The sequence below is a fragment of the Ailuropoda melanoleuca genome, chromosome 11, assembly GCF_002007445.2.
Source record: "Ailuropoda melanoleuca isolate Jingjing chromosome 11, ASM200744v2, whole genome shotgun sequence".
Taxonomy (NCBI): domain Eukaryota; kingdom Metazoa; phylum Chordata; class Mammalia; order Carnivora; family Ursidae; genus Ailuropoda; species Ailuropoda melanoleuca.
The window spans coordinates 13,921,096-13,944,363 of NC_048228.1; the positions used below are offsets into that span (position 1 = coordinate 13,921,096).

The 23,268-nt window shown below is 42.6% G+C and overlaps 1 protein-coding gene and 1 long non-coding RNA gene across 6 annotated transcripts in view; one reads left to right on the plus strand and one right to left on the minus strand.

The window, feature by feature from the left end:
• PDE5A (phosphodiesterase 5A) overlaps nt 1-23,268 on the plus strand; it is a 136,443-nt gene that overhangs the window by 103,302 nt on the left and 9,873 nt on the right. For all 5 annotated transcript variants that reach the window (XM_019808688.2, XM_019808690.2, XM_034671297.1 and 2 more), the window contains 5 exons: nt 1,834-1,980; nt 6,808-6,933; nt 8,500-8,594; nt 17,203-17,290; nt 21,527-21,627. In XM_019808688.2, coding sequence (XP_019664247.1) covers nt 1,834-1,980; nt 6,808-6,933; nt 8,500-8,594; nt 17,203-17,290; nt 21,527-21,627 — 557 coding nt within the window. The remainder of the gene's footprint in view (nt 1-1,833; nt 1,981-6,807; nt 6,934-8,499; nt 8,595-17,202; nt 17,291-21,526; nt 21,628-23,268) is intronic.
• Nucleotides 1,894-22,197, minus strand: LOC109490995. The gene is made up of 3 exons (XR_004628724.1): nt 21,904-22,197; nt 2,547-2,636; nt 1,894-1,999 (listed from the first exon to the last, which is right to left on the minus strand). It is a non-coding gene; the product is annotated as an uncharacterized LOC109490995 (long non-coding RNA).

Below are 23,268 nucleotides of genomic sequence, written 5' to 3' on the forward strand. Positions count from 1 at the left end.
GATAGATGTAAGTACAATGCGAAGATCAAGAGAGCAGGAGAGTGGGCAAGCGCCCCAAGACTGGTAGGGGAAAGCCGGGGATTGCGCCGTAAGATTTTATTACTTTGGACTCTTGGTTTGGAAACGATGGAGGTAAAGCAGAGTAGTGATATACTAGACACTCCTAGGAAAACTAAGGGGTTTGGAGAGAGTCAAGGAAAAGACACTGAAGGGAAGGAGCCGGGTTCAGAACCCCTAATTTGTCTTCCCTCTGCCTGGCACCAAGTTAAAGCCTCTTTTCATCAGGTGAATCGCAGCCCAATATGGCTAAATTAGTCAAAGCGCTGGCAGGGAAAATGGTCAAGGGGGGAAGGAGTGGGGTTCCTGCAAGTTCTGATGCCCACCAGGCCCAGCAAGAAGTCTAAGAAGTCTGACAGTTCTGTGCCGCCTGACGGAGCCAGGCGCCTTGGTCAGGGTTGCTTCATGAGAATTGGGGCTCCGAGTGGCCTGATTTCTCAAAAGCCAGAAATCCTTTTTTTTTTTTTTTTTTTTGATGTCGTCGTTAAAATCTCCCAGTTTTAAATAATATAACAGATTGGAATGCACTTGCCAGGTCTGCTAGTTTTCCAACCCAGGTTCGTGGGCTTCACCCTCCTTGGTGGTTTTGGGACCTTAAAACTGGAATTTATGACTCATATGAAGTGAAGGGAATAAGATTTTCCCCTCTCACTATTTAATAAATGTTCATGTTGACAGTTACCAAAGCTGTGTCCATCGGTATTCACGATGGATACAGGGATGTGTAAGATACAGTCCTGCCTATAGATCCCAGGGGACTTCGGAGATGGATAAACAGGAAATTACATTACAGTGAACTTCCTGTAATTGAACAGATGTTCCCAAGGTGGGGTCCACGCTGAAGGGCATTCAACCTTCCTTTGGATGCGAGCTGTGCCTTAAAGGAGTCCGTCAGTTAAAGAGAGTAGGTCCTTTGTAGGAGAAGCAGGAGGTATAAACAAACAGTGATGAAAAGGAACACGGTATATTTGAAGACATTGCAGGTGTTGACTACAGTTAAATGATTATCAAATTAAAACCAAGGATATTAATTAAAAAAACAGATTCTCCTCCAGAAAACAAAACTTCTCAAGACCCATCCCAGATTTACTGAACCAGAATCACTTGAGTTTTTTTTAACGGGCACGCTAGGTGAGTCTTACAGTCAGGCCCGGATGAAGTGCGTTCTGCTCACCTCCACAGTAGAGATTGTGTCAAATCGGAAAATAGGATAGTCTGCCTGGATTATTAAGCAGCTGGGCTACTCTGGGTAAGGCCGCTAGCCTCTTTGTGCTTACGGGTCTATACCTGAAAAACAGAGCTGGAGTATCCGCTTAGTAAGATTGTCTTACCCGTTCAGCAGAAAATACTTAGAACATGATGGCCATCCTGCTCACGTCTTGCTCCCAGCCCGTAGTACTGGGATAGGTCCAGCAGAGTTACTCAGTGTGCATCCGCTGAATGGCTAAGACTGGGGAGGTACGAAGGGGCCAGATCCCTGGAGTCAGCTCTGCTTGCTGTTCTAGGTGCAATCTCCGGGCAGCCACCCTCTCTCCTCCATCTAACCTACCTGGAACTGTATTTGTTTCCCCCCAAGGGACTCATTAAAAAAAAACAAAACAAACAAACAAGAAAACCCAGAAGTAGCTCCTTTATCAAAAGATTTCTAGGGTATACATTAAAAAGAAAAAATAAACACAATGTGTTACTTCCCTGAGGTGAAGTGAGAAAACTTTGTGAATCATTGCTGCTTTATAAAATTAACTGTGCTCCTTCATTTTGTTCTCTTTCCCCAAGGCCGCTGTGGTACCATCTGCTCAGACGCTTAAAATCACCGACTTCGGCTTCAGTGACTTCGAGCTGTCTGACCTAGAAACGGCGCTGTGCACAATTCGGATGTTCACTGACCTCAACCTTGTGCAGAACTTCCAGATGAAACACGAGGTGGGAATACAGTTGTGTCCTTTGGGAGAGAGAGAGAGAGTGTGTGTAAGAATGAATTAATCAATACACTGTCACCTAATGCCTACCTGAGATTTTTAAAGAAAAATGATCAACCCTAAAAAGACATTTATTGGGTTCTTACTATTTGTCAAGCAGCAAGTCAAAGAACAGGGGAATGTACTCCCACTGGCGGGAGCAGGGTGTGCAAAGGCAGGATGCGAGAGTGGGGCTGGGGCTGCGGGGCCCTGGTGCAGGGAGTGAGGGAAGCAAGGGAAGCAAGGGGAGAGGAAGGTAAAAGCAAATCGTGTATAACCCTGTAAGCTATTCAGAGGAATTTGGATTTTATCCTGAAAACAATGGTGAGTCACTGAGGGGTTGTAAAAGGGAAGTAACCTGATCCGATCACAGAGGTTATGATAACACAGTACGGAGAAGGACCAAAACAAAGCGATCTCCTTTGGAAATGAGGGAGTACAGGTGCTTGATGGGAGGCCAAGCTTGGGGTTTGAACAGGGATTACCCCCATGGGGGGAGGATGAAAACTGATATTGACCCCTGTTGATTACCTTAGTCAGCTCTCAGAAAACAGCAAGACTTCAATCAGTATCTTCTAATACCCGTGTGGAGATAGCAGGGAATAGCTATGGGTATAGCATCTAAGAATAAGGGAGAAGAAAAAGGATTGTTTGGGAGAAAAAATGTAGTAATTTGCCTTTGAAGTTAATTTTTTTCTGGTCAGTCAAATTTCTAATTTTCTCATACAGATTTCCTGCCTGGAAATTTAAATACCTTGAAGGCCTCTACTATGTAGCAATCCACGACTTCATAAAATGAAACTTTATTAATATATACAGTGTACCCAGCACCGTGCTAAGTCTTCATTTCAGCAAAGAGTTGTCCCTGCTCTCAAAAGCCTCACAGTTAGGAATGAAAAGGAAGGGCTAATACAGCTAGGTTATTACAGTGCCATCAGTGGTATTCTTGGGGTATTCTTTCCTAAATTTAGCCAAAGTGTATATGTCTCTTGGGTGAAAGCCAAGAATGACTGTCTGTGGACGCTAATACTATCTCACTCTTCTTAGAGCCACGTTGATTAAAGGACATGATGTCATTTGATTATTTCAGGAAGCTCTCAAGAACAGTTTTCTGGTTGGTATTGCCTCTGTTGGAAATTCAGATAGCGTGGGCAGAGTAGAAAGATCATGGATTGTGAGTTATAGCTCTTCTAGTCATTAGCTCTTATTTCCTTAAGCAATCAATCTCTCAAGTTCTCAGTTTCACAATCTGTTCGTTGGGATCATGGTATGACTTCCCCAGTGGCAGTCTTGGGAGAATGACACACGCATCGATGTGACTGTCTGTCTGAATGCGTATGTATACACCTATACTCCTGTGTCCTATGATGTTTTGCTGTTTATTTTATCACCCCATTAGATTTCTCTACTGTAGGTTATAGGGCTCATTTTTAAAAGCCTTTTCTATTAATGGACAAAAGACCTCATTTAGAGCCAGTTCTAAATGTGAATCTCCGTTCTGCTTCTTGCTAGTTACATGACCTTAAAAAGTAAGGCAGCATTTCAAATCCCACCGATTTCCCATACGTTAAACTAGCAATGATTCTGTGGAAAGGGCCCAGCCAGGACAAAGGAATCTGATCCTTACACCTATTTATGAAGTTGATTTATTTCTTGTTTCTGAAACACCTGTAAGTTTTGAGATAGCATGTGAGTGCTGGATATGATGATAGTTACTCAATTTCTTTTTTTGTTTTTAGGATTTTATTTGTTTATTTGAGAGACAGCATGCATGTCCAAGCTGGGGGAAGGGCAGAGGAGAGAGAGAAGCAGACTTCCCACTGAGCAGGAGACAGACTTGGGGCTCATGACCTGAGCCGAAGGCAGACACTTAACCGACTGAGCCGCCCCGGCGCCCCAGTCACGCAGAATTTCTTTAGTAATCTTTATTCTTACCCTTTCTTGAATTCTTGCTCACTAGGCAGATATTTTTCTTCAATATCTCATTCGTTTACTCTCCTTTTCTGTTTGAATAACTGCTATTACTGATGCTGGCCAACATCAACTTGAATATCACAGTCATTCTGATTAGCCTTCCTGCCCTAGTGACTCTCCTGTCATGTTTATTTCAGATATTATTGTCAGTATAATTTTAGGGTGATAAAATTAAAACGTTATTGCTGGAGAGGATGCTGGCATCGTGAAGCTGCCCCGACAAAGAATCTTTCCCACTGAAAGGTCTGTCAAATCTTCACGTCCCTTCTTGGCTTCCAAATCTTGAGTTACTCTCCTACAAACATGGCAGCCATTGCTCTTGCTGACCTATGAAACAGACTCTTGACTCTACTTGAACCAACCTGCATGTGCTGTGCTTATTTTCACCCTCTGTCTTTCACACGTCCTTCCTCTCCTGAACGGACTGCCCCACTTGCAAGGCTGCTCCACTCCTGCCACAGCACACTTTTCTCTTGGAACACTGTTGACAATTTGTGGTCTCGATTTTATTTATTTCCTTTATAGGTGCACTTTTACTATTTTCACTACTGATTGAGATTCTTGAGGGCAGAAACTGAGCTGTTTTCTGGTTCTTCTCTTTCTCCCAGAGCATCTTGAGTCTGCCACTCAGGAAGCTTTCACCGTGGCTGGAGACTGATCAGTGCCATGAACTTGCTTCCTAGGGTCATCCACACCGCACTTGATTACTCAGTAGTCCCGTACAAAAGACCGTATTGCCGATTGGAACATGCCAGGCATATCCACCAAGCACTGAGCAGATCTGACCATGGTTTTCCTACATGCCGTTAACATCCTGATAGACCTATAAATACACAGAACAAACTGATGGCTGCCAGAGAGGAGGGGGTTGGGGGGATGGGCAAGATGGGTGAAGGGGAGTGTGAGATACAGGCCTCCACTTACGGAATGATAAGTCACAGGAATGAAAGGAACAGCATAGGGAATACAGTCAATGAGATGGTATTAAGGTTGTGTGGTGACAGATAGTAATTATGCTTGTGGTGAGCATAGCATGATGTAGAGAGAAGCTGAATCACTGTGTTGTGTACCTGAAACTAATGTAACATTATGTATTAACTATACTCAAAAAAATATGTTTTTAAAAGATTGTCCTGATAATAGAATCCAAAACTGTACTTAAATCTCGTTCCTAACTACTGTATCCATTGGATTACCCAGTTCTCTTAGGCGCATCTTATTAGAAGTATAATAGAATAGTCCATCAGGAATTAATGTTTCATAGAGTCATTTTGGTCGTTATTTAATATTATGTGATATATGTGTATTTTTAATTATACCTACAGATTTATGAATAGTAAAGAGATATATTCGTGGGTTAAATTTCTGAACTTTCATGCTTATTCTCCTTGATTCTTTAATTCATCACCAGTAATTTTCTATAACACTTTATAGTTTCTAAGCATATCAAAGCAAGTTTAGAGCTCTTACTTAAATTCTGCCAATAAGATGATCACCTTTCTAGCTGATGTTGTTCAGAAATGGTCATGTGAAAGAAACTGCAGTGTATTTGGAATTAACGCGTGTCAGTCTTAGGCGCGCAGAAATCCTCTGCTAAATAGGGTGATTTGGAGCTGCAAGAGCTAGGGGACATTAGGGTTGCTTGTTATCACAATTCCCTGTGAACTGCATTACAGAACAGGAACAAAAAGACCTGAAAAGAAAAGGAGGGTTATGAAAGCACTGATTTTCTACCAAGTCCTGTATAAGCAATTTCTGCCAACAAAGAAGTAACCTTGTTTTCAGCCTACTTCTGCAGCCAGTCACTCTGTGTTGAATACTGTTAGAGCAACATTCTTTTCCCTGGTACTTTTTCCATACCCCAGGGCAATATCTTTGTGTCTGAAGTATCTCCAGTGATATACGTAGGAAGAAACACATATTTATTTTTACAGATCCCCCAAAGTATAGTAAATCATTCAGAATTGAAGAGAGGCAGTCTCTGATGCTAACACAAACAAAAAATAACCATGCTTAGGGCCCGTGAGTCTCTGAGGATTTTATTGAATACACTACTTAGAAGTTGAATTAAACCCAGCTTTTGAGATTTTTTGAAGTCTGTTTTTTTTTTCCCATCTTTTAAAATAAATCTTTTTCATAGGGACCCCAGGGCTTTATTTTGCATTTATATTTTTAAAAATTACTTCTTGGTAACCAAGCAATAACTCTGCCTGAATAGTTAAGCGTAGTTTAAAAGGGACAAAGACCTGCCGATGCCTCAGGACTTGGGAGCTCCATTCTGTGCTTGACCATGCACTCTCTGTCTCAGCCCCCAACCCACCCGCACAGTCTTGTACCCAGTACCTTTGCAGAACTAAAAGCTGGAAGCATGGGAAAAACTTGGGAGTGGCTATTTCCATGACTGTCTAAAAGTGAATCCATTCATAGTTGACTACTTGGACTCTCCTGATTGATGGCACATGGACACAATATCTTTTAAAAAGCCAGGCAGCGCCCTCCCTACCCATGCCAAAAATACCTTCCTTAGGGCTCTCTTGCATTTTACATCTTGTTTAGTTAGCATGGTGGTCAACATGGTGGGCTCCGAAGTCAAACTGTTCAAGTTTGAATTTTAGCCCCTCCCTTTGCGAGCAACGTGACCTTGGGCGAGTCACCACTCTGAATGTCCATCTCCTCATCTGTAAAATTATCAAAGTAGTAGTGCCCCCCCCAGAGTCCTGAGGGTTAGAGGTAAAGGCTTTGTACAGTGCCTGGAACATAGTAAATATGTGATAAATGTCAGCAAGTATTGTTACTGCTTATGCTTTATTTCCTAAAGGTTCTTTGCAGGTGGATTTTAAGCGTTAAGAAGAATTATCGGAAGAATGTTGCCTATCATAATTGGAGACACGCCTTTAATACAGCTCAGTGCATGTTTGCTGCTCTAAAAGCAGGCAAGATTCAGGTACTTTTTAGAGCCGTTTTTATATTTAAGACATCTTCTTGCTCTGGCAGTAAAATTCACAGCATATTCTTTCAAGTATTTTTTAATGTGCACTAATGATGATTGGAATAATATTTGTTGCCACTTACAAAATAAATGACATCTTGTTAATTGAAGAACACTAGCATGGCAAAATACTTAGTTATTGATTTCCTTTCATATGTGCTATATATGGCATATTTTTTAAAAATCTTTAAAATAACTTCATGTTAAATTTAATAGTCTTTGGACAAATACTTCCTCCAGGGGAATTTTCTACAGCATAAGAAAAAGTATCAAATTTCTCATGTTCCCGTTCAACCTGCTCCATAGGAGAATTCCTCGAAAACCATTCAAGTGGCTTCATAGATAAGTCCAGACTTCTCTTGCATTTTCTCCGGAGAACTCAGTTAAATTTTATAAGTAGTATTTCATGGAAAGGGTTTTAATGTCATATACATTGACCAGAGACTGTGTACAAGGAAGATCAATGCAGAAAAAGTTCAAGTAATTCATTCCTTTCCAGGCCAAATTTTATCTATATCTCTGTCCTTAGATTCTAACTTCAGTGGGAATCGACTAGTTATTCTAGGTAAGTGATTCCAGGCATCCATCACATAACTGTTTTAAATTCAGAGCTTCCATGCCCTTAAAAAAAAAAAAAAAAAAAGTAAATTCTAAAAATGTTGTTCTCTGTCTCTATTTCCATAGGGAGCACATTTTAACTGGCTAGAGCTAAAAGAAGGGATTGTTGTCCAAGAGCCCATATGAAATACCATAGTAGTATTTCCCTGCCATAGCAAACATTTATAAAAAATAGGATCAGCTTATTTTGGGCTGTGGAAAGGTCATTGGGATTATACCGCTGAAGACTGTCCTTGCTTTTTATGAAGAATAACAAAATGATGATTTTTGTCTAATGTCATAAACATACTATGTGGAGTGTTGAGAGGTCCAGCAGAGTGGAGCCGATAATGGTTTCTACTTGTTTTCTTACTGAGGAAGGCGACCAGTAGGATAAATAATACAAACGGCAGCTATTACAAAAATAACCTCTGTTTGGCTTTGGAACATATTGTGCAACTTTGTAAAACCAGATTTTCATTTCTAATCCTCTTTCCTATGTATTGTTTTGCTTAATGTTCCCACTGCCTCTGCTCCTTAAGGACCGAGCGACTAACAACCGAGAGCAAGGCCAGCAGAATGCGCAGGGAACTAGAAGGCAGAGGGCCAGCAGTTAGTTAAAGTTCATTTGACGATTCCACATATATGTATCATGAAGAGCTAATGCTCTTTGCTGTAGGTGGACAGAGTATTGATTGAGGCACTTCAGCTTTTCTGTCGATAAGTGGCATTTACAATAATGCCCTTCTGAAGACAAAGCAGCACCGATTCCCCGCGGAATAGGATTCTAGCGTGAGTCCTAAAGAAACACACGTGGAAAGCACTCGGAGAAACAGACACACGATTGGGGAAAATCATGGTAGAATCATGAACTTTACCAAGTTGTCCCTCTCTTTCTTTCTGCGGACATCCTTGGCCATGCAGAGCAGACTCACCGACCTGGAGATCCTTGCCCTGCTGATTGCTGCACTGAGCCACGACTTGGACCACCGCGGTGTGAATAACTCCTACATCCAGCGGTAAGGTGCCTTTCCCCAGCTAAAGAAGAACATGTGTCTTTTAAGTTGTAGGGCTGTCTTTTTTAATTAAGGAATGTATTTTTTTAAAGATTTTATTTATTTATTTATTTGGGAGAGAGCATGAACGGCGGGAAGGAGGAGAGGGAGAGGGAAAAGCAGGCTCCCCGCTGAGCAGGAAACCCTGACTCGGCTGGACTTGGGCCTGATCCCAGGACCCATGAGATCATGACCTGAGTAGGAGGCAGATGCTTAACCAACTGAGCCACCCCAGGAGCCCCTAGGGCTGTCTTTTTTAAAGTAAAAACCGCAGCAAAATTTCATGGTACCAGATTTCAATTGATCAAGGCCCCATAACATACTCTGGTTTTACTTAAGGGAAATGGAAAAAAAAATAATCCAAATCCAATATTGTGTCGGTAACATTTCTGGCCTGAAGTTCAAAAAATCTTACGTTGAGAATCTTATTTCACTAGATAATTACCAAGAGTTTTGCTTTAGTTTATGTATACCCAGCTTCAGAGCTTCGTTAGAAAACAGTATATTAAAACTAGTTCAAAAAAGATAGAATTTTACCCTGAAATAGAGAAGCTAATACTTGAAAAGTGCTTAGCTCGATCCTAAGTACTTAGTAAGCACTCAGTAGAAGGAAGCTTTTGGTCTTCATGAAGGCAGTGTAGTGCAGGGTTGGCACGTTGGGGCCTGCCGCCGGACAGGATTAACATCCCACCTCTGCCACACGGTTCCCCCGCGACCTTGGGCAAAGGAGCTTATTTCTCTATGCTTCAATTTCCTGGTCTGTAGCTTGGAGATAAGAGCTTACGTACTTCGTAGGGTTGATGTAGGTTTTAAAAGCTAATGCGTATCGGTGCCAGATTGGATGCCTGGTGCATATTCCAGGGCTAAGTCTCAGCAGCAGAAGCTAGTGATAGTCCTATCAACACCAGAAGCCTGCCTTTTGGATGGTTGTGAGAGTAGACACTGATTCTTGAGACAGGTGTTTCAGCCTCCTTCCAGGGCCATCCTTAAGTGACATTTGCAAGGACAAATGAGATGATAAAGGTGACATCACTTTTCATCAGATTTTTGAGCCCCTGGGACATGTTTATTTACTTGTAGCAACATAGTTGAAAAGCCTACATCTTAATGGCAAGATCTCTTACTACTTAGCACATTTTTAGGTCTGCAAGTGAGGCAACTCATGGATAGACCTCTTAAGGAAATTCCAGATGTCTGGTATCTGGAGGGAATTTCAGGGAGCTCTTGAAGCGCATTCCCTTTATCTAAATAAATGGAAAACTTGATGTAACAAGAATTGTAGTGATGTGGCCACCGTGTCCTCTGCTGACCTGTGATGGGAGAAGATTGCTAACCTTGCCCAGGTGTCAAAGACTGGCTCTTTACTCTTTACCATCCAAACCGAAAGAGGAAACGGTTTGGAGAAGAGACTGGATGCCCTGTCCTTTGTCCTCTGTGCTCTGCCACGTGATTGTGCTCCTGAGCCCCACGCTGACACAGGGGGAGCAAGGATATGAAAAGATGTTTAGCGCGGGGTGAGCACGGCCGAACAATCCACACCAGCAGTGCTGTGTCACCTCTGTACCTCAAAGCCAAAGCTGCACATCATATTGTTAGTGTGTGGTTGGCTCTGAGATGCCATGTTGCCCTGCTTTAGAGTGAAAAAAACACTCAGCTATTTTTTCCTTTGTTTATTTAAAAATAATTACCCGGAAAAACATCTGGAGAAACGTCATCTTCTCTTCAAAAAAAAAAAAAAGTCCTGGGAAAAATTCATAGACTGCAGAATCTTGCCTTCACACACACCACAAAGGAGACTTCCACCAAGTAAGAATAACTTTAAGAAAAAAAGTTTAAGGAGTTTCAGAGATTTTTATTTCTTCCTACATCTCTGTGGTTTGAGGAGAGGAAACCAAGAATTTTCCAGGGAATGTTTCTTTTTTTTTCTTTCCTTAGTGGTAAGTGAGTGATTCTTGAGGAGGATTTTCTTAACCAGGGAGCTCTTGGGGGAATAAGAGTACCGTAAGCATTCCCATATAAAGAGCTAACTTGTCAAAAGGTGTACAGTGTCCAACCTCGTCAGTGTTCAAACACGACGTGAGGAAAACCATCATAATCAAAGAAGGCACAGAAATGAAACTAATCTATCAAAAAGATGAAAAGCACTCGTGTGGTAGCAAAGTTAGAAACTGAACTTCTCCTGTCATTCATTCTTCTTGAACATCTTTTCAGAAAATTAATTGAAGTAAGATGTATAGGAAACGATGTTTTGATCCACTATTCGGTCCTTTGATGGCTTCCTTGATCAAGAAAACTGCCATGATGAGGAGTACTTCAGGGTGCCAGTGAAATATTTGGAGGAAGAGTTCACTGCTGGGCTTTCTTCTCCCATTTGGGTGGGAAAACAAAGAGTGGTTTCAGATAGATATTAAATTCTTATTTTAAAAACAGGCAGTCATGGGGACAAAATGTCACAGACATCTGCTAGAGAAAGCACAGTGTGACACTCGACTCATGTTGAGAAACCTCTTGCATTAGGCCTGCAGTCAATGTGAGAAGACACTGTGGATGCATTTATTCGGTTAGATTCGAGTTTGGTATTTTATAAAGAACAGAGTGAAAGTGTCCTACATTTTAGGCAGCCAGCTAATGGGCAATTACTAGGGCCTGGCACTTTGTTAGACAGAAAGAGAGCTATAAAGTGTAAAATGTGGTTCCTGTTATTAAGTAATTTTCGTGGTCTCATGAAACGGTGGCGATCAATCTGAGAAAGTACCCAGTAATTCCTGAGCTGTTTAGTAACGTGGGCTGTAGGTATTCGGCGGAGAAGGAGATGGGTCAAGACCCATGCCATCCATCTTCAGTCTTAATGGACCAAGTGAGACACAGTGGATCCTAAGAAGTGGGTAGGATTTGGGGAAGAGAGAGGATGAAGATATCCCAGAAACACTCCGAGGTGGGCGGGCATGCTCATGGGATGTGAGAATGCTATGGGTGGCCTGTGCAGAGTCCAAAGGCTCACTGACTCGGGATGGAGAGTAAGAGGACAAACAAGGAGAAGTTAGAGGCCCCTTGGAGGGAGAGCTAGAAAACTAAGCAGCGAGCTAGAGTTGTGGTAGAATGAAGAAACGAGGAGCTGTTGCAGTGGGCAATAAAGACCTTGTTTAGGAAGGAAAGGCTGGAAGTCAGATGCAAGGTGCAGTGGGTAGTAATTAGAAGCACGGAGTTCAGCTGGGGGCTGTTACAGCAGCCGCGTACTTGGTGACAATCGCATACTGGCTACGGAGAGGAAGAGATGGAGGGAGAAATGCTTTTCCATTTAATAGTCAACAGGTGCTTATATGCATGAAGGAAGGGGGAAATCATGACTCGTGTACCAAGAAACTGAAACAGTGATGGAGCCATTGATGAAAATGGAGGAGCTGGGAAGTGTGTGCATGCGTGTGTGTGTGTGTGTGTGTGTGTGTGTGTGTATTTAGGGATTCCGCTCTAGTAGAGGAATGGCAGTGAGCTGGAGTCCTGGCCTGGCGTGGCGGCAGGAGATGGTCAGCAGGCTCTTAGGGCCTCAACAGGGCAGTAGAGACGTACAGGAAACCCGAGTTGTAAAGTTCAACTGGGTAGAGTCTATACGAGCCAGGAATGAGATCATTGCCAACTAGGATGGAGGGCTTGAGAGACTGGAGTCTCAATATGCAAAAAGTGCAAGTTCAAGGAGTCCTAGTGTCACTAGCTAATAATAATAATAACAACAACAACAACAGCAGCAACAGAAGTTAGCACTTAATATGGCCCTTACCATGTGGCATTAGAACTCTTTTTAGTACTTTATATACATGAGTTCAGTTAGTTCTTAGGCTATGAGGGTTGCGGTGCTTAAGGGCCAACTCGAGCCAGATGCCTGGGTACAAAAGCAAACGGTTATTCCATCTGATCTTGAGTGAGTCCTATAACATCCCTCTCTCGATTTCCTTCTCTGCGCAATGGAATAATGACAGTATCTGTCTTGCAGTTTGTTTTGTTTTGTTTTAACGAGGATTAAGGAGTATAAGTAAATGTAAAGGACTTGGAACAGTACCTGGCACAGAGTAAATGCTCTCCAGCTTTAAGCGTTTCCTTTTTTTTTTTTTTTTTTGAGATTTTATTTATATATTTGAGAGAAAGAGAGTGAGAGAAAGAGAGAGAGAGTACAAGCAGGGGGAGGTGCAGAGAGAGAAGCAGACTCCCCACTGAGCAGGGAGCCTGATGCGGGACTTGATCTCAAGACCCTGGGATCATGACCTGAGCCAAAGGCAGACGCTTAACCAACTGAGCCACCCAGGCACCCTGGTTTTAGCATTTTCAAAGGGGGATAGTATTAAGGACATATAGGAATTCACGATCTTGCTTTGTGCCGTGGTGGGACATGGAGCAGGCAGCAGCAAAAATACTGCATCTAGAGGCACCTAGCAGCTGTCCAACAAAGAGGCGCGTAAGTACTGTTGACGGGAAGAGAGACTATCAGGGTCAAGGCGGTCAAAGAACCAGGGTCAGAAGGCCAAGTGAGTCATCAGCTTGAACATCTGTGGCATCTAGTGTGATCACAGAGAATGTGAAGGTAAAATAACTCCCAGCTGCTCGAATACAGCAGTGATGATTTGGAGAGAAAGTGGGGAGTAAGGAATCAGTGGGGTTGACCTGGCTTAGGAAGAGTGGTGAGGAGATCCGGGCTCAGAGCCGTACGCATGGGGTCTCGAGAAGCAGAATCAAGGATGGCTGTTAAGTGCCTGTAAAAAGGAATACTGGGGCAGCAGGCATTGTTTTTCTCAACAGAGCTTACATTTTCTGTTGATTTCTGAGGCTGTTTCTAGAACGTAGTTCTCATTTGGGCTCTGGCATCCCAGCTACTCTCAGAGATGGACAAACGAGTGCGGGACAAAAGGAAAATGCAAGAGGGCATACGTCCATCCCGCTCATTGACTTCAGCTTGGGCATAAAATTCGGTGGCAGTAGGGGCTTATGTGGGTCCCTCTGACAGGATCTCATAGAAAGAAGCAACACAGCCTTGTGTTTGAAAGAGTGAAAAGCAACGGAATGTAGAATACATGGGTGTCCACGAGTATTTCCATAAACAGGAAAGCTGGGGCTTTTGTCCCCCTTTTACTGATTTGTAAATCCGTATTTTTAGAACGTAAGTAAAGACAAACACACATAATTTGCATTCATCTGTCCCACAACCCGAGAAGTTTCTCTAATATGAAGCAGCCCTTTCTGCGTTGTCTGAAGATGTCACGTGCGCTCCGCATGTTAACCATGCTTGCGTTGCAGCTGCCTCGTGGCGTTTCTGGCCCAGCTTCTAACTAGGTCCGTGGGCGGCGGCTGTGCGCCAAGGGCCGTGGGGTTGCGGGCCAGCGTGCCGTGCCGCGGGGATGTGTTTGAATCCCAGCTCTGCCATTTACAGTGACCCGGAACGAGTCAGATAATCCCTCCGAACTCTTGGTTGTCTAAAGGATAAAGGCTGCAGTGTCTGTTTCAGAGAGGCCTCAGCCTGGGACCCCCGGATGCACAGCCTGCGAAGGCTGGTGTGCACACGGCTTAGCGGTGCACGTGATCCCGGGGAGCAGGGGGAGCAGGAATGCAGGCCGGCGCGGGGGGAACAGGGAAGAAGGAGAAGCCACGGCAAGGAGGAGCTACCAGCCGCCCACCGTGCAGGCCGCTGGTGCCCCGTCCTGCCAGGTGCTTTGGAGAAGTCTTAGGAAATGAGACGCAGAACTGTTCAGAAATGGTCAGGGATAAAGCGGGGAGGGGTGGCTGTCCCCCCCATTAGTCAAAGATGACCTCCATGGATAATGCTAAGTGAAATAAGTCAAGCAGAGAAAGACAATTATCATATGGTTTCTCTCATCTATGGAACATAAGAACTAGGAAGATCGGTAGGGGAAGAAAGGGATAAAGAAAAGGGGGGTAATCAGAAGGGATAATGAAGCATGAGAGACTATAGACTCTGAGAAACAAACTGAGGGCTTCAGAGGGGAGGGGGTGGGGGAAGGGGATAGACTGGTGATGGGTAGTAAGGAGGGCACGTATTGCATGGTGCACTGGGTGTTATACGCAACTAATGAATCATCAAACTTTACATCAGAAACCAGGGATGTACTGTATGGTGACTAACATAATATAATAAAAAAATATTGAAGGAAAAAAAAAAGATGACCTCCATGGGCTTTAACTCCTCTGTACCCCCAGCTCGACCCGCGGGCGTGCAGGAAGAGAGTTCCCGTGGGCACCAGCTGTGAGGGCAGAGCTGCGGACGGGAGAGGGCCTCACGCTGGGGGGGGGGTGCCAGGCCTCGAAGCACCCTCTCGCTGACCCCCGCAGGGAGTCTGGGGAACGGCGCAGGGCGCGCAAAACTCGGCGCTGCATCAGTGGCTGGAGTCAGAGGTGCGCTGAGGATTTTGATGTGGAGAACGGAAATGTCCCATGTTAAAGAAAAATTAACTCTAAACTGCTTAGCCCGGTGCCTGACATGTTCGCGGCTCTCAGTCAAGGGTAATGATTATCATGAGGGGAAACAGATCTGACCACGCTCGGGAGGGTTACAGTCCAACAAGGTAGCAGACGTATAAACCGCTAACGACTGGCAGAACAAAATGGATATTAAAGTAATATCCTTGAATTTTGTACATAAATGAAAATAAACAGATACTCTAGAAGCTTTTCCTTATCTAAGTGAAGGCCATGGGGAAGGCTGCAGTTGTCCTGTTGAAGCTGACGTCAGCATAGCTCGTCTAAACGGGAGGAAAGGCTCTGGCCAAAGTAGAGGCAGAATTCAGGAGGGAGGCCGTGATTCCGTGCACCCCGGGCCCTCCGGTACTCAGCAGCGCCTCATCCACTCCCGCGGCGTGGATTATTCCCATCTGCGCGTTGATGTGTTCCGAGTCTGCTCCTCCCGCCCAGACCTGAGGACAGACGGTTATATCCACTCGGTGGACCTCAGGCACCTTAAAATCAACGGATCCAGCGCTCAACTAGACATCTTCCCCTCCTTCACCTCCCATCCCTAATCATCTTCTCCCTGTTTCCCTCTGTCAGTAAGTGACAAGGCAGACACTTGGCATGCATACTTTCCCCCCAGGAACATCCCAGCCAGGTCCCCACAGCAGGATTCATTGCCAGCTCCTACCTCCTAAATAGCGTTCAGATAACTCCACTTCTATGTGGGATTCTGTCACCCTAGTCTGGGCTCTCTCGTACCAACGTTACTAGAACTGGGACTACTAGCTTCCCAGTAGTCTCCTACCTAACCTCCAGTAGTCTCTAGTTTTGATTCCAGCAAATTTATCTTTTTTTATGAATCTGCTCATTTTACTCCATCCGTTGTCTTCCCATTGTCCGATGGTAAGCACGGTCTCTGGTCCATCACAAAACTCACTAAACATGGAAGGAGCAAAGACAGGCGGGCAGGAGTTAACTTGGGAAAGGTTGCAACAGCACAAAAAATGGAGGTTTGGGGGTCAGCAGTATCAGCGGTAGATGAAACAGGAATGGTTGAGATTCCCCGTTCTCTTCCCTTTATTTCCCTTTTATTGTTTTTGTTTTCCCTTAAGCATCTCTTACGCTACTCAGTTTCTTTCTGTGTTCTGTTCCTTCAAATTAAATGATTACGTAAATTACTGATTCATATAGTAGTATAAAGAAATAACAGATCAACCGTATTACCCAACACTTGTGTTGTACTTTACAAACTCATAAACCCCTGTCCTGTAAATTTTAGGAACAGAGACTTGCAGGAACTCCTTCTTTTAAAGAAAAAGGAGGGAAAATTGTGCTTCATATTCACAAGTGAAGGGTCACGAGAAATATGAGGCGGAGGACTGTGCTTGTCATGCTTTCGAACTTGATTTGTGACTGCCTGTTAACGTATAATGAACTGAGCAGAATATCCTTCCCACTCCCTTCACTCAGCCAAATGGTCTCCACCAAACGTTTTCCCCAAGTTCAAATTAACGAGCTCGCGGGATATCGTACCCTGAGATAACCCGGATCCCTGACTCATCAGCTCTCTCCTTCCTCCCTTCAAAGGGGGATGTGCACAGACCCTGCCCCTCTTCCGTGCTTTCCAGCGCTCGCGCCTGATCCTTCCATCTCAGTCCACCCTTGCCGGGCATGTAGTCACGCGTGAACACACAGACCTTCAGCCTTCTTTCAGAGGAAAGACTGGCATTGACGTTTGATTCAGATTTTAAATTCATCGCAGTTTTGAAATTGAAAAATATAATTGGTACAAGTATTTCAGAGGTTTTTTTTTCATGTTTAGGCGAATTAGTCCTTTGTCCTTATTCCTTCTACTATTTTATCAATATTAAAAGCAGTGAAATTGTTCATACTTTGAACTGGCGCTAATTACACTGGTATTTGAAAACAGCTTGACTCTGTATTCCCCAGAGATTAACTCACTCTCCTCAGCAAAAGGAGAGAAAACTGTTAGTTTGGTTAACTTTGTTCAGTAGCCTCTTTTTTCATTAACCAGCATTAAGGAGACACTAATAAACTAATATATGGGGGAAATGGATAATTTTTTAAGCTGTTTTTCTCTCTTCAACAAAATATTTTTCAGAAGTGAACACCCACTTGCTCAGCTCTACTGCCATTCAATCATGGAGCATCACCATTTTGACCAGTGCCTGATGATCCTTAATAGTCCAGTAAGTACCTACTTTATGGCTGTGGAATTTTAAACGAGAGCTTTATAAATTCAGTTTTATTTTTAAGTTTTGGATTTATTCCCAGCATCATAAACTCTTGAGCATGCTTTAGTCCTTTTTGGGTAAGGAAGGCAAAGCCAAAACATTTGAGATCTTCCCAGCCTCGCTTCTCTAGACAGCCAAGACTGTCCAAATGTTGCCTGATAAAGGATATCTGGTTACTCACGTCTGTTTGGTTTTGCAAACTAGAAACAAACAAACAAAACTAGTATTTTGTGGCTCGCAGTTAATTCTTTTTTTTTTTTTCAAATGAAGTGGTTTATACAGCTCTCGAAGGTTTGCTTTCACAAAACCATGCCTGTTCCTCTTTTTATTGAGTCTTCTGACCACTCACAAACTGTGATGTTAAGGAATAGAGCTATTCAACAGTTTGGTTAAATGAATATTTATCAGTGTAAAAAAAGCCTATGATATGCCACGCTAGATAAATTTATGTGAAGGGAAATAAAATAACGTACACCAAAACATTAACAAAGGGTGTCTTTGTCTGGTTATATTATTAATCCTTTTTATGTTCTCATTTTAATTTGTTCATTATTTACACTATCTGCTATATGCACGTATTACCTTTATAATAAGGAAAGAGTGAAAGTTGTAACTATTATGTGGAACAAACACAATACACGGTATATAATCTTAAAGCAATTTTACCTCCATTTTTTTATGCTTGCTCGCTGGGACTAGTTCTTCTTTGAGCCCTAGAGCAAAACTTGGGAGGCCTGTAACGTGTCTGGTCATTCTTTTTTCTTTCTTTCTTTTTTAGAGAGAGAGTGAGAGAGAGAGAGCGAGTGGGGGGGGCAGAGGGAGAGAAGTTTTTCTTTTTTTTTAAAGATTTTATTCATTGAGAGAGAGAGAACACGAGTGGGGTACGAGGCAGAGGGAGAAGCAGACGCCCCACCGAGCAGGGAGCCCGTTATGGGGCTTGATCCAGGACCCCGGGATCATGACCTGAGTTGAAGGCAGATGCTTAACCGACTGAACCACCCAGGCACCCCAGTTTCTGGTCATTCTTTTTAAGTAAAAGCCTTCTAATTAAGTTCCAGAATATAGTATACAGGTCTCAATCTAGAAACCAAAATGTTCAGTCCTGTGTAATAGTCTGGCTTCTGGATTTGGTTTAAAGTTTCGGGTTCTCCCCTTCCTGCTCTGGTTGGCTTCTTTCATGCCTACCTTGTGTTTTTTCTAAATTCTTCCTCATTCCTAAACGCCCATGTAGTTTCCTACCCCTCCAGAGTAGGGAGAGGAAATAGGTAAGAAAAGGGGCAAGAACATTCTTAATAGACTGATACTGTTAGGAGCGTCTCGCTCTTTGTGCCTGGTACGTGTTTGAACCAAGTTATTTTCTTGTGGGTAAGTTCGTGGTCCCTGCCAGGCGTCCTCCTTGTGGGGTTTTTCTACCAGATGTTTCTTGAATGTGAATGACCATCTCTGTCTACTTTATTTATGGCTCCTTCCTAAGCTCCTGAAAATCGGATTGCTCACTTAGGGCTCCTTTCTTACTAGCCTTCTTTGAGGTCCTCTTGAAAAAGACAGGGCGGAAATCAACCCCCTGCCTCCAAAACTCGGAGCATGCCAGCCATCCCATATAGTAGTAACCTCTCCTTTGCTGCTGAAGTCAGAGCAGCTAGTTTTTGTCTTGTTTTGTTTTTTCAGAGTGGCTAGTTAGCCTGTGTCTTGCCTTTTCGATTTTCCAGACAGGAATTAGACACGAGACCACTGTGGCCCCTCCCACAGCCAGTACACCACAGGAGACATAGGTAGGGACTTCATGCTCCTCTCTTACTTGAGGTGACCGGGAACATGATCTCACCTCTCCCTAGACATCACAGTGCGGGCAAGGGGTTAAGAGTTAGTTATACAACCAGTATACAGATTGTCATACAGATTGCTGAAGTATATGATTGTTTAATATGAATTAATTCTTGTGTGATTGGTGCGTGAATGATGTTAGCATCAGTGTTCAAGCTGTATTTCCTACACACATTCTTGGGTAAGGTACCAGAATTAGGGGAGTTGGATTTTGACCTTCGGCAAGAGAAAAAAAAATCCCGCCCCTTGGCTTTTGTTCATGAACCCTTTCTGTCCTATTTCAAAGAATGTTGAAAATGGTCCCTTGCCCCCGAGGCGGGCTCCTTTGCTTTGAACGCTGTCTTTAGGCTCCTGGGCGGTTGCTTTTCCTCCAGTGCCCGCCTAAGCAGCCCCGCTGCCTCCATGATCCAGTCCCATCGGCGCTGTCTCTGGGCCCCCGCACACCAGCCTCTCCACTCCCTTGTTTTGTGTGTCTTGACTGTTCGCAGAGGGCCTCCGGACTGGCCTGCCTGAGCTGTCCAGGTTACCTCCAGCTGCACCAGCCTTCAGTCTGCTTTGTGCTCTGGTTATAAAGTCGCACGGGTTCCGTGTGATCTGCCCCAGCACTATTTGTCCCACAAACCATGTCGTTTTTGGTGTGTAGTGTTTCAGAATGGAGACTTTCCAGGAATCATATATTGTGTGCTAGTAGAAACATCTGTATTTTCCTTGGGATTTGCTATCTATGTGCCTCATTTAAAAATATTAAACTTTCATTTAATATTCTGTTCAGTCTTAAAGAAAGAAAACATGTTAACCTTTTTCTAAAGCACATTTAACAGTATCCCTATCAAAGGTACCCATGTTATTAAATAACATAATTTACTAAGTAATATGTTATTACTTACAAGAAATTCGGTTGTATATATGGCCAGCCTCAAATTATAAGACCATGTATATATTTTGACTTTGTAAGCACCAAAACATAAGAATTTACAGTCTTTGTTTTTGGAAGGGAAAATAAAAATATAACATGGAAAGATATTTCCTTCTCTATTTGCAACTGTTTTATTTTAAAATAAATAAAAGTATCAGGAGTTGTTTTCTAAATAGTTTTCTTTCTGGCCTAGAATCTAAAATGATTTCATATTTAAAAACAATGTGTAGGGGCGCCTGTGTGGCTCAGTCGTTAAGCGTCTGCCTTCGGCTCAGGTCATGATCCCAGAGTCCTGAGATCGAGCCCCGCGTCTGGCTCCCTGCTCAGCGGGAAGCCTGCTTCTCCCTCTCCCACTCCCCCTGCTCGTGTTCCCTCTCTCACTGTCTCTCTCACTGTCTCTCTCTCTGTCAAATAAATAAATAAAATCTTTAAAAATATATATATATGTATATATATAAACAATGTGTATGGTTACAATCAGATTCATTAATTAGATACACGCCACACATGTCGGCATCTAGTTACTCTCGAACCGGTGTTTGGCCCTGGCCTCCTGCACTCAGCAGTTTCCCTGTCTTCAGAACAAATCCTTTGTCTCCAGGTCTCATTCCTACACCTCTGGGTTTTTTTCTTGGACCTGAGATTTAGGAAGCACATCTGACTTAATTTACAGATATTATTTTGAGTATATGCTGAGTACCCAAGGAATGTTTTCCATAGTTCAAGATGAGAGAACCACTATGCTTTAAATTACAGACAAGAAATTTAAAAAATGGTTATATAGCAAAAATTTTCCATTATTTACCCCTGGATTAGGCACCTTTTCAATATTTCTTACAGGTATTTCAACCCATGCTTGCTTTTTATCACCAGTAAGCACACCTTTAGCTCATGCCTTGTACGCATCCATATTGGCGTGTTCCTAAAGAATACACACTGTTCTCGATGTTATTAAGTTAAATTATATAAATTTGCACCAAAAAATGTTATTGATTTATTACAAAAACCACAGAGAACTGATTTCTTTAATAATCAATTGTTTAAAAGTTTCACTACTCCGTTCTTCATGTCCATTAATAATGGCTTTGATTTTTCAAAGGTTTCTCTTGCTGTTGTATTATAACAATTAACCTGCCCAAAGGACAAAGATATATAGTTATTAGATTTTAGGCCTGTACTAAGGCCCAAGGAGTATAAGATTTGGGAAAACATGCATGTGTAGGTAGATGCACCATTATGAAGCTGTCTTTTCTTATCCAACAAGGTGGTAGGGGTGGGAACACAGAGGCCAAACATCCTTTCGTGGCATTTACTCTAAGTAAGCAGGTGTCCTCTGTATTCATGAGTTCAGAACACTAGGTATGTGTGATATGTCACTATATCTTCAGATTTTGTTCTTGTCAGCAGCTTCTCCAGGTGGAGTGCTAATGATGGTTTTCTTTTTTATAAAGGGCAATCAGATTCTCAGCGGCCTCTCCATTGAAGAATATAAGACCACGTTGAAAATGATCAAGCAAGCTATTTTAGCTACAGACCTAGCACTGTACATTAAGTAAGTTTTAAGAAATATTCTGAGATAAATAGGTCTTGGAAGTGTTTGCATTGTTTCAAACTTTTAAAATGCACGTTGGGAAATTTTTAGATTATAAAGACAAATGTCCTGGCAAGTAAGTCAAATGTCTTGTTTTTCAAACTATGGAGCAGTTTCTTAAAGGAAGCTAGAAAAGTCTACTATATAAAAGCTATAAAAGTCAGCTCTACCTGACTTATATCCCTTAATGCTAGAAATTACAGAATATGGAGTTATTTGAGCTGTCGATCTACTTACTATGTCTCTGAAGCTCGGTACACGGTAAATAACCATCCCAAGGTCATTCCAAGCTAGGCTGTGCAGCCTAAAGGTTATGCAGCCCGTTTGCTTTTCCTCCTTTCCTTCACTCCCCCAGCTTCTGACCATGTCACAGTTCCTTCATACGGTCATCTAAGCCTAGATGGGCAGGAAAAGGAGCCAAGTGTCAGACAAGTAAATCTTGTTTCTTTTTATTTGATTCTGGCAGAAGAGTGTTAATGTAGGACTTTAATTAGTGAAGCTACGGACTCAGAAATTAAAGTGTACATTAGAGGAGTATTTGTCACGTGTGTATGCATTTGCCCATAATTAAATTGCCTTTCCAAATACGGGAAAGCCTTTGCTGCCCTTGGGCAGGCATTAGTTTCCCACATGCAGACTGAGATCTTTGCTGCACGTGTAGGAGTGAGGGGAGTCTGGTGGTCACACTCATGGGGTTTCCCTGAAGCACAAACAACCCTGTCTCCCTCTGCACAACGATTCACATCCATGGCTTTAACCACTCAGATGAGAAGTAAAAACAAACACAGTAGACACCGAAAAACACATACCAGATATCCACAATTGTACATCTGAAAGTAACCACATCCTAAAGGGTCCACATCATTGGATTTTGGAACACTTTAAAGTTAATTAGGATAAAAGAAAACGCAGCAAATTTCAGTTTATTTAAAATGATTGCAGAATAAAGATTATCAGATTACAAAGAATTTAAAAGTATCTGTAACCACAAAGCCTTCCCAGCCTTTCCAGGACACACGGGTCTCACCTCTGAACCCTTATGAAACCTGTTTTTCATTTTTGGTACTCAAATCACATACAGTCAATTTTGTTTTATACGTTTTTCTTATGTTTGTTTTGTGTCTCCAACTAGATTTCAAATACTGTCAAAAGGACTCATGCCTTATAACTTCCCAAGATGCCTAACAGTGCTGGGCACATAGGAGTATTCACTCTACGCTGAGTGACTATTAGAGTACACTTCACTTGGTCTTTGCTTCAGAAAGCCTTTGCCACTTTATAGTGACGTAGAGTAATTACTACAAACATTTTTCTACCCTATACCATAATGTGTAAGATAAGTGAAATTAAACTGAAGCTATATAGATCTGATTATGCCATACACTTAAAATTCCCTAAGTCATTCTTGGCATCAAATTTTTAACTCCTATTGTTTCATTTTCTGAAACTCATGTTTCAGAATTGAAATTACCATTATTTGTGATCTGTAGTTAAATAACCATTTTAAAATAATTTAAATTTAAAAGTAATCCATTTTACCCAAAGAAAATGGTAGAAGGGAGGAAAGTGAGATATTTTTAGCTTTTTAAATGATGATTTCTA